This window comes from Megalopta genalis, chromosome 1, assembly GCF_051020955.1.
Source record: "Megalopta genalis isolate 19385.01 chromosome 1, iyMegGena1_principal, whole genome shotgun sequence".
In the NCBI taxonomy this organism is placed as follows: domain Eukaryota; kingdom Metazoa; phylum Arthropoda; class Insecta; order Hymenoptera; family Halictidae; genus Megalopta; species Megalopta genalis.
In genome coordinates this window covers 42,354,925-42,371,488 of record NC_135013.1, presented here as the reverse complement: position 1 = coordinate 42,371,488, position 16,564 = coordinate 42,354,925, and the positions used below count along the sequence as shown (strand labels likewise).

Here is a 16,564-nt window from a genome sequence, read left to right as displayed (position 1 = left end):
AAATAAAATCAGATTAAAAAAATATTGATAAATCAGCGTGTGACTTGAAATCGCACTGAGCTGCAGAGAGTTCGAGACAGTAATGCTTTCGCTGCAAATAAGATTTTCACGTACGCAAAATAATTTTATTATAAAATGTAAGCTAACGTACGCACATATAACTCCTGAAGAAAGTCGTGTTACATTAAACATTTATACAGAGCTAACGATAATAATAATAAACCAATAAGAAACAATAAGAAATAAATAACTATTTAATAATTATATTAAATAATAATATAAAAAAATACTAGATCTACCAAACGAGCCAAAAAGACCGGTTTCAAATTTTTTCGTTTGTAGTTTACAGAAATATATTACAACACATATTATTAACACACAACATAATAGCGTAAATAATATGATATAATAATAACATATATTATAATAGAAATCGTACGAAGTTTGAATAAATGCAAATCTTGTTATTGCTATAGAAAATTATATAATAATTACTAAACTGTGGTTTTTATACGCTTATATTATTATATTATATTATATTATATTATATTATATTATATTATATTATATTATATTATATTATATTATATTATATTATATTATATTATATTATATTATATTATATTATATTATATTATATTATATTATATTGAAACAATGAAGACGCCAGAATAATTTAAGAATGTTTCTACTACTTTCTTATTTATTGATATTATTTTAAAAAATGCATTTATATTTATCTTCTGTTTCTCACAATCCAATATGATAATTTTGATTTTGCATAAGATCACAAATAATCACTGTTTCAATCAAATGTATTAGATGTTACGCATTGAGTCTGCAAAGCACATTTATTTTCGATACACTAGATAGAGTTTAATTAAAACGATAACTATCTTTCGCTTTGTCGGAATAATTTGATTCCCTATAATCAAACTGTATCTAATTATAAATATATTACGTTAACTGGATTACCTTGATTAGAGATCAGGATACAGGCAAATCGTGTACAAGAGACACGCTATAACACACATTAACACCATTTCTGTCTCACTGGTACAAGATTCGTAACAGACGTGGATGTGAGTTTCGCATTATTGATTATTTTGCACTTAGAAGGTTGGACTGAAAGTTTCGTCGACCTACAATAACACAACTCCCTTAAAATTCCATATAGCCACTATGCCTTTTTAAGAAAACCTTAGGATATTTTTATGATAATGTTCATTTCGTGAGTAATATCGATTTTTTTATCATTAAATGAAACGTATTTGTTAATAACAACATCAGAAACACTATATATTCGAAGAAAATGTGAGAAAACATAATACAATGAGTAGATTAGTAATATAATACAAAGTGCGAAATTTCTATAAAGTGTTGCAACATTTTTTAAATAAATATATTAAAAATTAATAATAGTCTATTTCTTATCTTTATATTAGTAGACGGTGTCGTTGCAGTTTTATGAATAACTAATTGAAAAATCGGTAAAATTAGAAATCGTAAAATTTCTTTCTTCATCTATAGTCTCCCGGATTCAGAAATTGACTTCTATAAGTTTTACATTCAAAATTGATCTTTTCTTAGTTCGTATTCACCATTTTGCAAATCAAATTTACTCATCCCCAGCCCTTCTATTCACATTTAAATGAAATTCCATTTTCTGCTAATTAAATTCACTTGTGTATAATGATTTGTAATAAAATTGGTATTAAATTGAAAAATTCATTGACATGTCGTCAATAATTATAGAAGATTAATGTAGATTAATTATTTGTAAGAAAATTTGTATTATTTTATAAATAAGTATGTACATACATATTAAATTAAAATATTTAATATAAGACGATCAATTTTTATCAGTGAAGGGGTTAATTTTATTCACAAAAATACGTTTACACTCGCATCGGAACGTATGTTAACAATTTTTCAAATGGGATATGTAACTTTTTAAAAATTGATACAGATAACTTGAATTTTTTTGGAATATTAGACTGTCTAGTTTTTTAGAGAATCAGTATGCAACAATTTTTTTAGATCGCAATTGGTTAGAAGGATAAAAAGATTAAAGACAATGTTTCTTCACGGCTGATCCTAACACAGGTTTCAAAATTGAAACTTCCATTTACAATGGCTCCCTAAATCTTGATGTACGTTTTTTTTTTGTCATTCTATTGAACTTCGAATGGAAGATGAACTGTCTACAAGGTTTACGAAGACTTTACACGACCGAACCTGTTCTTCGTTTTTCTTTCATAAAACGCCTAAAAGCACTCGTACATCAATTTTTTATAGGTCATTGTAAAGAGAAAGCTTCTATCTTCAGACCCGTGGTTGATTTATTCGTGAAGAAAGTTTTGCCACGGTTTTGGAGAAGTTTCAATTTGTAATATTTCCGAGTAAACCTATGTCTTTCAGTTTTCTATGTGTCGTAAAAGCATCGTAGGAAAGACTGATCGATGAATGAAAATGAGTTCAGATTTATTCCTATACGACACTGTTTTTTACGAAATTATGACAGTTCGAATATCGAAATCCGAAACACTGTACGAATACTTTCTACAGTGACTGTATGTCAACACCCAGCAAACCGAGGGTGTAGTATCACGTTATGTCGGTCCCGACATACAATTCTGTGGCATTCTATACATACAATATGTATACAGTGAACCCTCCTGTAATGCGGTTAATTTGTTCCGTGTCGTATCGAAACCATGTTAAGCGAGACCTGTGTCGACAGAAACACTGTCATAGAAACATTTATTTTGTATGAGGGTTGTTCAAATTTATGAAGCCGATGCTACATGGAAACCGTGTTATAAGAAGTCAATCACAATTTTTGTGTTAGATCGGAAACGTGTTACCGGACTGTCGCGTTGTTTGAGGGTTGAATGTGTACAGTAAGTAACAAAAATATTCGAATACTGCATAATTTACGCGCACTGTTATTTTATTTCGAAAAAGGAGACAAATTTTCCGGCTGCATAAATACAATGAAAGATAAATTATTCGGAGATGAGAATTCACGCTATTAGCTTGTACAGTTGGTAGAGAAATTTCGATGAAATTTTCGGTATGCATATAAAGTCACCGACATCTATAAAATGCATTTTTTTAATTTTCTTTACGGGCTTACATAAAAAAGTTGAAAAGACAACATTTTTTAATGCTTTTAACACGTCAACCAAACAATTTTTAACCGCTGTCTAGTAAACTAATTCCTCTAAGATCCCAAAAAAATTTAGATCGCTTGGCCTAATTATAAAAAAGTTATTCCGTTTTAAATGGTGTATGAATACTTTCTTTGTCTACTGTACGTATAAAGTGTCCCCGAAATACATGCAGAAATCAGTCAAATAAAAGAATAACATGCTTCCGAGGAAAATAGCATTTACAGGAAGTAGAATTAGTATGTCCATGGTCAGACACGACAGGCCAATACAATTTATCATTCTTAAAGAATGAAAAGTAATTCAAAATCATATAACGTATTGGACGATGTATATGTTATCGACTTTTATGTCCTACGTCTAACACATGATGCAACATTCCACTTTAAAGGTATTTCCTTGCAAAATTAATAATTTCTACCCGGTATTCTTTTACCCGTTTGCTTCAGCCAAACATAATGATATCCCTTTCTTAGAATTCTTTTTACACGTTGAATTACCATGTTGTTAATAATTCACGTTTTGAGCTAGTTAGGTTTAATGTTAATGAATACATTTAGTATCATAAATCAACCCCAAAAATTCTCATTAAATCAAAGTAATTTGATTAAACTTCGAACTACACTTACAGGTTCATTTTGACTAAACTAGTAAATTCATGTTGCAAATTCCATTTCATTCATGCATGTCTCATAATTTTATCCGGTAATTATTAGACTGCAGATTTTACGCATTTATGGCAAAATTGAATAGGTTGTAATTTAAAATAGTAAAAGGATTAAAGGAATTTAGAAACATCATTCTATTATTTTCTATCTATTAAAACGATTAAAGAAATAATGAACTTGCTGTTTAGTTTCTGCATATATCTTGCAATTGATGCGATCAATTTTTATTTTGCATAAAATACCACAGTTTACAAATTGTATTAAATTTGTACCATTTTCAAAATAAAATCGTATCGAATGACGACATTAGGTCGCTCGACTAAAAACAATCCCATTAGCGTTATATATTAAATAAAAATTTCCGAACTAACCATATACACTCGAGTGGCGACTCTAAGACGCCATTAAAAATCGTTATATCATATTTTTATTATATTTCGAAATAATGTTAACAGTATTAAATTCTTTTATATCTATAAAAAAAATTGTTAAAAGTGTAACTGCTGCACACGAGTCACAAAATTCAATTTTATATGTATAAAACGCACTAGGTTATATATATATGGACTGTGGATGTTACATATTTATTGTAAAAACTAGTAGACGAAATTTAGAACACCAGAAATGTTTCAAAAATTTAATACTGTTTATGTATTATCTTCGACTTACTAAAATGATCAAAGAAAAAGAAAGAAGCTCCTGTTTGGCTCTTGTTTATTGGAATTGATAAAAAGAACTTTTCATTCTGCATAAAGATCCGCAGTCTAGTTATATAAGGTGGTAAATACTACAGGTCAGAAAAACTATTTTAGATTTCGAGTTAAAATGGCTCCGACTGCGGAGGGTTAATGGGCGTCTTATCTTTCCGTTCGTGACTGTAGAAGGGTTAAGTGGTCCGAGTTCCATAAACAAACTGAACCGTCCGTAGAGGGACAACCCGGCCAACCTTCGGAATACTGGGCGAGAACGACTCCGGCCGCTGAATTTCCGTGGTGCGATCGGTGGCCTGGTGTGAAAGAGTTTGCGAGGACATCGTCGGTAACGCAGAAAACCGCGACGCGACGGGACGCGAGACGCGAATCGATACGAAAACCATCCTCTATCGCGAAAGCAGTCGAGTGGCGTGCATGCAATAACATAACACCGATAAAGGAACAGACGGGTCGGTCGACGTGTCTTCTATTTATACATAAGACTCGACGCCGAGCCGTTCGCATTCACGTTCGGTTCTCACCGCTAATCTCTCTCTCTCTCTCTCTCTCTTCTCTTCTCTCCTCTTCTCTCTCTCTTTTCTTCTCTTTCTCTCTTCACTCTCTCTTCTCTTTTCTTTCTCTCTTCACTCTCTCTTTTCTCTCTCTCTCTTCTCTTTCTCTCTCTCTTCTCTTTCTCTCTCTCTCTCTTCTCTTCTCTCTCTCTCTCTTCTCTTTCTCTCTCTCTCTTCTCTTTCTCTCTCTCTCTTCTCTCTCTCTCTCTTCTCTTTCTCTCTCTCTCTCTTCTCTTCTCTCCTCTTTCTCTCTTCTCTCTCTTCTCTTCTCACTCTTTTCTCTTCTCTTCTCTTCTCTTCTCTTCTCTTCTCTTCTCTTCTCTTCTCTTCTCACTCTTTTCTCTTCTCTTCTCTTCTCTTCTCTTCTCTTCTCTTCTCTTCTCTTCTCTTCTCTTCTCTTCTCTTCTCTTCTCTTCTCTTCTCTTCTCTTCTCTTCTCTTCTCTTCTCTCCCTCTTACCTCTGTTATCGTTGCTCTTGCGATGACACTATTTGCTCCTGGCGGATACTACTTGAAACACAGCTTCCGAGAGCTCCGAGCATCTTCCTTATTCTGCGTGCATTCGTCACCCTGAATTCGAAACCGAGGTACGGTGGTCTGGAAATGGATCATTTATGACCCGAACTCGATTTTCAAATTTTCATTGAAAACAATTTTTCGTTCTGAATGACCATTACGGTTAACCAGAACTGCATGTTGGTTATGGATAACCATCACCGACGATTAGGATTATATTTTAGTTACGTCCGATTCTTGCAGTTTTGTTTACGTTCGGCGCCGAACCGATTTTACTCGATTCTTCGCACTGGCCATTTGATATTTTACTAAAACGTGATATATTATTCGTAACTTTTTTAAAACTGGCCTAAGTGATTTGAATTTTTTTTAGATGATAGCGGGACTAGTCTACTAGACGATAACCAAAATGCTTTTTTTTTAATTTTGCTACTACTTGGAATGACAATAAAAAATTAAATGCTCTCGTTTTTTAACTTTTTTATCTGAGCCTATATCGAAAATTTAAAAAATACCTCTCGTAGATCTCGGTAACTTAATGCATGATAAAAATTTTATCGATATTAGTTGATGTTGTTATAAGTTATAACAAATTAAAGATGGAAGAAATCGTAGTTTTATCACAATTTTGATAAAAAAAAACTCGAAGAAATCTGAAATTTGTCAAATCTTTCAACGCCTGTAGTTCGACACTGAGTTAATCGATTTCGATCAAATTTTCAGCACATATATAAATTGTCGAGATCTACGGAAGGCATTTCTTAAACTTTTGTTATAGGCGCAGGTGAAAAAAGTTAAAAACGAGAGTTTCTTTTTTTTTATCATCCCAAGTAATAACAAAATTTAAAAAAGGCATTTTAATCATCATCTAGTAGACTAGTTCCTCTATCATTTAAAAAAAATTCGTCATTTAATTGAGTTTTTAACAAGTTATTACGTTTAAGAAGCCTTTTATGGGCCCCTGTATATATGTATATAACAAAGAAACAAACTTATTCTCACCTATTCTTGTGGTGAAAATTAATCCTTCAGATCTAGATTTGTTATAAACTATTTTCTTAGCGTATTAAATAAACATGTAAGCATGTACCATCGGTGGTACACGCGGCACGATACGTGTTAAGAAGTGTTCATAATATAAATTTAACATGCGTCATGGTCATGTGATAACTCTCTGCAGAAGAAGTGAGGAATGTACAGAGGAATGTGACGTAAACAGCTTCGCTGCTTACAAGGAAAGTTCGGCAACCAGAAAATTCCAAGTTTTTTTGAAACTGTGCAAATTTGTCGACCATGATTTTACATAGAAATGCACGCCCTAGCATTGGTAATAATAACAGACGTCAGTCAGAGGTAAGAAAAAAAAACGTGACTTGTCGATATCGATTACCAGTCTCTTATCAAAAGAATTTAAGAATCTGGTTATGGTATTTTTAATTTATTGACACTATCGAAAGAAAAAGCACATTTTTGTTTAACTCCTGTTCTGTACAATTGATACAGACAACTTTTATTTTGCATAAAAGTCTGCAGTCTACTTATCTATACCATTGATATATCTTTAAGTTTAATCGATAATCACTTCTTTACTCGGTCGTCGAGCTTGTTCAATGCTTGATTGGTTCCAAGGGGCATCCCCCAAGTGCACAGTGGTCTGGAAAACGGTAATTTATGGCTCAAACTCGATTTTTAGACTTTCATGTTTGTACATAATTTTTTTCTCTCAAATAAGGATTCTTTAAAACCTCGAAATTCAAAATATTACGTCGTCCAGATAACTTTCCGAGCAGATTCGTTCGTCGTAGATAATTTAAGAGCAAAACTATTATCATATGCGTGAGCAGATATATTTCAGCTATTTAATGATCCCATAAATAAGTGTTGTCACTATCATTAGTCACGTCTTCATTCTCACTGCGAATATGTCTAATCATGTGCAAAAACAGTTTCTCCTGGAAAGCATGCTCTTTTGAATCGTGTCACTTTCGTCGCTAGCCTGTGATGTGTCTAAAAGCAAGTTTCTAAAATCACATCCCAATGTTCTAACAATTAACGCAAATACAGTGTTTTTTACTTACAGATCGAACTAAAAAGAACCGCAATTTTAAATTGTTTAATTTTCCTAACTTTTACAGATTATAGAGATAAATGTTTTGTGTATGGCGTTCCACTAAAAATGTTACAGAAACAGAAAAATGCCAAAGAAACAAATCGAAGGGACACATGTTGTGGTGGAAATAATTTTGTTCTAAAGGTCATATTTTTCGTGATTTTAAGGTCATCGATCAAGACAAATCCCATGACCTGTAGTACCACGACCTCCACATGACCTTTCAATATTTTTAGTGGAACACCCTGTATATAATATTAACACTAGACTACCAGACTCGTCAAAATGTCAGATTTTAAATTCTTTATTTTGCATTTGTTGCGATTGCCAAAACGCGTTTGTGGGTAATTTACTGGATACATCTAATTATTCAAGCATATTTTCTTACAAAAATCTTCACAAAAATATTCGTGTTTGAATTATAATTTTCTGTGTGTAATTTTTTAAAATATAAATTTTTGAAATCGGATGATTCTTTCCGGGGAACCCTGTACACTTACTATTTTTAAGATATTTAGAAAAAGTGTCGATATTTAGGAGTGATTCTCATATTGGGCAACTTTGTCATACGTTATTTCAATCGTATTTGATGCGCCTTCAAAAAGTCTGGATCACAAGATCTTCATAATGTAGCTTCCAAGGCAATTCGATGAATCTTTTCGTGTAAGAAAGTTAATTTACTCTTTCGCAAGTGATAAGAAGCGCTTTGCGGGGTCGGAATTTGGGTACTTTACCCTCCGTAATGCTATGTTGGTATTATATTCTAGTCGACCGAGGAATGTGATGCTACAAAAGAATCGCGAATGTAGCGTGGAAAGCATTTGGCGACACGGAATCCCCCTTTCCCGCGTATTTCTCACGAGAAAAAACGATGAACCGAGTAAGTCGTGTGAATGCTGCGTCACAAATAATATGTAAAGAATTCATTCTTTCATTTTGCTGCGACGAGCTTAATATTTGCCTCTTGAGTGCGATTCATATGTTTTTATTCCGTGTTTGCAAGTTTTTTCGCTACCATGAAGCCAATCCGATTTATCGTCAGACACGTCGTATTTCCGTACCACATCGTTTCAACGACAATCGAACAATGGATTTACAGGCTGATTTCGTCCAATGAATATGTAACAATGACGCGTTTGGATTTACTCAAATTTCGTGCAATTATTCATTACAGTTGTTAGTATAAAAAATTATTTACTAAACAAGGTTATCGAACAATTTGTTATTGAAAGGCCTCTATAATGTAAATAATTGTGGAAGAAGAAATCGGAAACCAAATTCTCCCTAATTCGCGCTCAGATTGTGCACAAACATGGACAATTTGGGAAGAGGAGATACGATTATTCGAGCTTTGCGGCTCATTTTTATAGTTACCGATTGTCAACAACTATAAAAACGAGACGCAAGGCTCGCATAATCGTATCTCTTCTTCTCAAATTGTCCATTTTTGTCCACAATCTGAGCATGAATTAGGGAGAAATTATTGTATTTTGACCAGTTCGTTAATTTTAGTGTTAAAGTCATCTTGGTGAACAAGTTTGTCAGCAATTGAAAAAGGATCGAGCATGTTCTTAACGCTATTTTTATCGATCTTTTGTATAATAACTAGTGTCACCAAATTTATATTATAATCATTGTAGGATCAGTTGAAAAGTCAATTGAAAGAAAGCGATTAATCCCTCGTACAATGATTTGCTCTTTACAGCTACGTTAATCAGCACTTCTTCGCTCATTCGTTAATAGAATGAGTCATTTTTGCATCTTGCATGTTCTTCATTCAATCTCATTCTTACATTTCGATAACAATAGAATTAAATTTCGTTTTGATTTAAATGAAATTAATAACAAATGTTTTGTAGATTATGTATTTTCATTTTTATGCGTCATTTCACAAAAATTAGAATTGGAAAAAAGTTTTCTTGGTCGATTGAACGATTACTCGTCGCAAAAATAAGTTAAAAATGCAATGAGATCACGTTAATATATACGTTTCGCCGCAATTTGCATCTCTGCACGTGTCATAAATGCATAAAGATCCGCATTTTATTATGGATTATGGACAGTAAAACACAAAAATCTCGGTGATGTATAACTATCATTTATAACTGAAAACATTTGAGTCGGAATGATAATTGTTATGCAACGGCTTTTTTTCGTATTAATTGCAATAGTTATGGTCCCTGTTGATACATATGTATGAATGTTGTATGTATACATATAGAGGATTCGAATGCGAGTAACGTTTAGTAGCCCACATTCATCCCTCGTTTTTATAGCTTAATCTGTTCTTTGATATCAAATTGCCGCAATGGTAAAATGTTAGTAATATAGAACGATAAATAATGAAATCCGTAGATCCCTTGTTCGAGAATGAAAACTTCAGGTTTAGATGGGATAAGTTTTAACGGTAATGAATTAGACTGCGACTTTTATGACACGCACGATTCGATCATATTATTTATAGCTCATTACAGTTATTCAAGACAGAAATAAATGTCTATGCACTGCTTGTTTCTTGCAGTCGATGCACAACATTGAAAATAAGTATCATTTGATTTATTCGGTTCCGAGATTACTTTCAGTCGAAACATTTTTAATGTCCTTTCTACCTGCAATTAATTGGTAATCAACCGTTGTACGCCAACGGGTTTTTATCCGTAAATAAAAAATAAATAATGAAACATTTTTATTTTGCATAAAGATTCTCAGTCGGTGATTATTCGTGTTGTTCACAGAGACTAATACAACATATTATTTCTTCGATATTTGTGAAAACTGGAACGGAGGATTGTTAATATGTAATCAGCATACGTACATTTAGAGATATTTATTTAACGCGTGTTAAAACATTCGTATTTTTAATTGGTATATTTTTTAAAAAACGTATGCGCCCGAATACATTCGAATGCAATTAGCACAGCAATTTACGGATATAAAATATGGCTTCATATTACAATTCGCAGATGACAATATCAACAATATTTCACTGAAATATTATAATTAATTAACAATCTGCTTTAATACAAAAAAAAAACATTACAATATTTGTATGTTCGACGAACATTCTTCGGTACAGAAGATAGCTGTGGTAGACTAAATGAATTACAATGATATTCTCGCGGAATTTATACTTTCCGTCCGGACATAATTCAACTTGGTTGACATTAAAGTGACGCACTCGAATGTACGCAGCAACATTATGAAATAGTACAGCGAATCTCGACATACATGTAACATCGATATTTAAAAACTTTCGTACACTTGCTGTTTTACAGTTTTCGACTGAAATCTATTTTTTGTTCTGCATCTGGTTATTTATTGAAGACGATTGAAGGCATATTCGTTTAGTTTTCATTCATTTTCGATTAGTTTTCGCAAGTAAGCAGACTGAAATGTTGTCATCTGTGCACAATAGCACGCAGAAACGACGAATTACAGACGATTCAATTGAAAACTCATTATGTACATTCCAACATAATATTTACATGGTGCTAAAAAAGATATTATCATCGATTATTGATCAATAAAACTCGAGGACCATAGATTATCTATTTGACGTTAACTTCAGGTTTCAAAACAGAAGCATAGCTTAAAATAATTTATATAGACATCTGTAACGTTCTTTTTACTAGAACTGCAAGATATGACACTTAAATACAGCTGGTAAAAAATAATTTTTTGAAATATTCATATATAATTACTATTTCAAAAACAGATTATTTGCCATTCCGTATTACATGAGAGAATACAAACATTTATAGTCCTCATTTAGTATTTTCAAAATCTATTTTCTCCCAGCCCTGCGTTTTTTTTAAACCGTTGCCTGGCTCGTCTCGATATCTATAATATTCATTGATTTAAAATCTTTCAAGAAACAATTAATTCGGAAGTTTTTATCCTTATGACTAGACTGCGGCTCTTTATGCAAAATAAAAATGATTTGCATTAATTGCAAGACAAAAAAGCTACGCAGACATTTCTTTTATTTCTCTAATTATGTTATTTAGTTTAATGTAATACATCGAATTCTTTAAATGCCTTTACTGTTTCGTATTTGATCTATTCGTTTTTGTCATAAATGCATGAAATCTGCAGTCCACTTAGAACTCAACAAAGTCTAAGCAACGAGGAGAAAACGTGTACAAACCGATCTCGATGAGATTTTCGGCATGCACATGATTTACTGAGATCTATAAGAAGCATTTTTTAATGTTGTCGTTATATGCTCGGATGAAAAAGTTAAAAACTGAGAATTTTTTATCTTATTTGTCATTGTAACCAGTTGCAATTTGTGAAAACAATTTTTTAGTCATTATGTAGTAAAGTAATTCCTTCGACATCTCTACAAAATTTAGATCGTTCGGCCCAATTATGAAGAAGTTATCCTATTTTAAAAGACGTTCGAATACTTTCGTGTCCTACTGTATCTTTATGCAGAATAAAAGTTATCTGCATTTGTTTGCAAGAGATGCAATTGGAATGGTTGGAATGACTTAGGAAAATCTCCCTTCATTTAATAATCATAGTGGATCGAGAATAATGTATTCATACACTTCAATTCTTTCGTTCTGTCTCCTTCTCCAAAATTACTGCTACTCGTTTTTGTCATAACTAGGCAGCGGTGTTTTCTGCAAAATAAAAATTACTCGCACTAATTCCAAGATACAGAAGCTATACAGACATTGATTTCCTTCTTTAATCATTTTAATGAGTTAAAAGTAATGTAACAATATTCCCAATCTTTTTTTCAATGTTTTCACTGTTTTGTATTTGATCGACTCATTTTTATTACGAATGCATCAAGTCCGCGGTCCAGCCATATGTTCGTAAAATACACAGTTTAGTAATCATATATGTTTTAAAAACATATTTTCAAATTCCTTTTGTGGTTAGAAAAACACCGAGAATAATAGAATTCGTTTTCGCACCAATATTTTAAATAACCTCTTGAAACAATTCGAATTCGGTTATTTATATAGGCGATGAGTCTTTTTAATAAAATTATGTCAAAGATTGCTTCGAACGATTTATAGGGTTTATGTTTCCTCTGTGATACGATAAAGGTGCTAACTATTTGTGAATTGTACTATTTACAAAATTTCATGGCGCCACTTCGTTTTATGTACATATCCAATTTCACTATTCGTGTCCAATTTATCTTATCCAATCACTATTCTATGTATACTAATGTCCAATCAGCTGTGGATACCGATAGGAGTATAACGAATACGCGGTTGACACACCGGGTATTATTATTTTTTGGTGTGAAAACTTCGAATTGAGAAGACGGAAATTCTTTATCGTAACAATTTTTCTCAATTTCGGCTATTTCATACTGTTTTTGGTCAGTTTTATTTTATCATTAAAACGAGGAATTAATTGAAGCGGGTCGCAAATTATTGTTATTTTTATTTTAAAAATGATGACTAGGCTGTCAATTTTATGCGTTTATGACAAAACTGACAAGGGGTACTTACGATCATGGAAATCGCTTTTGAATCGAGTATGGGTTAAAGTTATAGTGCGAACCTAGTATCAAAACAGCCTAACAGAAATTTTCAAAATGAGCCTCCATTTTACAGACATTTTGATGTAAAGTTTGTAAAATATGGATAACATATTGTACGGAATGTTCATTTGAAATCTTTAAATCTAAATATCTCGGAAATTTATTTTAAAAAGGAATAACCTTTTGTATAAAATATTTCTCCCGAAAATGTGTTGTTTTCGAGATATTTAGATTTAAAGTTTCCAAATGATCATCTTGTATATGTTATTCATATATAATTTCACACAAACTTTGAATCAGAATGTTTAAAAAATGAAGGCACATTTTGAAAAATGCTATGAGAGTATTTTAACACTTTAATGGCCGCACGTCTACGCAATCGAACGTCGCCAGGGGCAGGCAATATTTTTGAAGAATTAATTTAAAAAAGCTTTATGTAAATTCATGAAATAATTCAACATGTGCGAATATACATATAAAAGAAAATACAAAATACAAAAATTTAACATTTTTCGTTTGTGTGATAATTATTAAAGCAATCACCTACAAGTAACGGTATTTGACAAGTCTCTCACATAAAATATGTACGTTTTCTAATTTTATTCGCATAGCAAACATAACAATCCCTTTGTACACCCTTTTTTTATTACTGATATTTTAACTAATTGATGTTTCATTCTTCCAACTGATCTTCCAACTGAATCAGGACGAACGACACGAAATGTAGCAGGATCACCATCAATAGTTTTAATCCACGCATGGGATCGGTATTCAAATGTTCACATATACGAAACGAGTTAAATATGACACAATTTATTAAATAGAAAGAAAGTTTCTTTGGCCATTAAAGTATTAATATTAGATATGTACTATTTAACAGTACTGTTAGATAACTTTCAACTTATTAAAAATGTTCCGAATGAAAAACTATTTCTATTTTTAGCTCTTGATGATTACAATTCGAGGTAGAAAATTATTATTTTGCATCAAAATCTGCGATAACTAGACAATAATGTAATAAAAATCCGACATTTCGTATGTACCAACCCAATGTAAATACGCGAAGTGTCATATTATTTGGTCCAGAATTCTGGACGATTAATTGGAGAACAGGCCGAAATAACGTTTGGAAATGTTTCACGAAATGTAGATTGAGATTGCTTCTTGATTTAGTCTCGACAAGTTATCTAGACGAAATGAAAAGACGTATATAAGCAAGCTTATTACTCATGTGGAAACTTTTACAGTAGAATAAGTTACAGTGAAAGGGGCATAAAACGTCATTATGTTCTCATTCATGAAGTAGTATTTTATCTGCTTTTAACAGATTAATGAAACAAATATCGCAACAAAACTCAAACTTTGTTTCTAGTCGTTATTTGCAATTCACATGAAAGTACTGCGCTGTTGTCTACAGTTTTTAGATTAATTTTACGGTTACGTAATGTAGAAGCTCCGCAACAGAGACAGCGAAACTTCCGAAAAATTTTGGTTCGGTCACGGAGAGCAGTTTACGTGGACACGACAGTTCTTCTGGATTCATTCGGTATTCTTACGAACACGCACGAGTCATGCCAAACTGGTCCGATTACAGGATACCGTGAGTCATATAGGGTGAAGGACAGTCATGCTACACCCCTGTGTGACCTCCGTTTGTTCCCCGTTTCAGAGAAATTCGATATCTCGCCACCAGCAAAATCTGCTCCACAGAGGCTTGATAATTTACAATACAGTGGCGACCATAATACTTTCCAAGACCACTTGAAAAACGGTATAACTTCTTTCAAACTGGACTAAACGACTTGAATTTTGTTCAAACGACAGATGGATTAGCCTATTAAGCAACGACTAGGATACCTCTTTTAATTTTGCTGTTACTTGGAATGACAACAAAAAACATTTTAAAAACTCATGTTTTTTAACATCTTTGTCTGAGGTTATGTCGAAAATTTAAACGAAAGTTTTTTGTAGATCTCGGTGACTTATGTGCATGCTGAAAATTTCATAGAAATCGGTTAACGTAGAGTCAAGCTACAAGCGTTGAAAGATTGAAAAAAAACTGCATATTTTTGACAAGTATTAATCGAAAGTGTAAAAGATCGTGACAAAACTGTGATCTTTAATTATTTACTGCTCTTATCAAGGTCATTCGATCTCGATGAAATTTATCACCATGCGCATAAGTTATTAAGATATACAAGAAGCATTTTATAAATTTTCGTTACAGGCTCAGATAAAAAAGTTAAGAAAGAAGCTTTTCATTTTTTTTTGTCATTTTAAGTAATAGTAAAACTAAAAAATAAAATTTTAGTTATTGTCTAGTCATTATGTAGAAAAAATTCAAGTCATTAAGTCTAGTTTTTAACGACGCTGTTATTCGAAGATATTCCGTATTTTTAAAACTGAACAAATAAAAAAATATATTGGTACGGCTTCGTGAGAAAAAAGCTATTTGTTGAACAATAGTTCTTGCGTAATCTGAATCTTGAACTTGTTCATTAACTAGACTTAGATTATAAAATTGCCGATAGAACGTGAGTACACGATGCTTTTGTACATACTTTTGTTTCTTTGATAATGTTAACCTTTTGCACTCGAATGTCCTAACTCAGAGACCATGGCAATTATGGTACTTTGTAAATTATAAATTGTCTATTTATCGAATCTATCTTACGTCAATACAATCTTACACCAAATTCTATTTAAACAGAGCAAATATCTTCAATGTTACATCAGTTAACTAATTCGTTCGGAAAGTTGTTTCGTTTTTCAACAAAATTTCGTTTTGTAAGGATATTTTAAAAAACACAGGACAGACTCTACGAGTATAAGATTTCGAAACTACCGGACAAATGTCAAACTAAACATTAAAAAATCGTGTTTCATTTTCTCGTGAAAGAAAGAAACAACTTTCCGAACGTTCCAGTATATTTTATTTGAAGCGTTATTTATTTAAATCATACACGTTTATTCGAATCATCGTACCGTCAGAATATCTTTCTGACATGTACGGTACGTCGAATTTTTACCATTATTTTTTATTCATTTTGTATTGTTACTTAAGAAATAATTCCTCAGCATCGTGGCTACAATTATTATGTCCAAGAATTAAAATGGAAGATGAGGATAGTCGATGACGGTTCCTATTAACCAGGACAAAATTATAAGACAATATTTATTAACACTTTGCACTATAATATCTTGTCAGACTCGTTACGATGATTTCGAACGTCATCTACTAAATGTAGATGTTATGTAGATACTTCTTTTAAGTCGAAATAAAATTTTACCCTTGAATTATCAATATTGAAACATTAACGTCAAG

General features: G+C 32.2%; 1 protein-coding gene across 10 annotated transcripts in view; it reads left to right on the top strand.

The window, feature by feature from the left end:
• Tlk (Tousled-like kinase) overlaps window positions 1-16,564 on the top strand; it is a 101,927-nt gene that overhangs the window by 49,077 nt on the left and 36,286 nt on the right. Inside the window, exon 1 of one of the 10 annotated variants that reach the window (XM_033475563.1) lies at window positions 7,216-7,284. The exons of the other annotated variants lie outside the window; for them this stretch is intronic. Within the exon in view, the coding sequence (XP_033331454.1) occupies window positions 7,231-7,284 (54 nt within the window). The 5' untranslated portion in view covers window positions 7,216-7,230. Of the gene's footprint in view, window positions 1-7,215; window positions 7,285-16,564 lie in introns of those variants that run through there. 10 annotated transcript variants of the gene reach the window in all.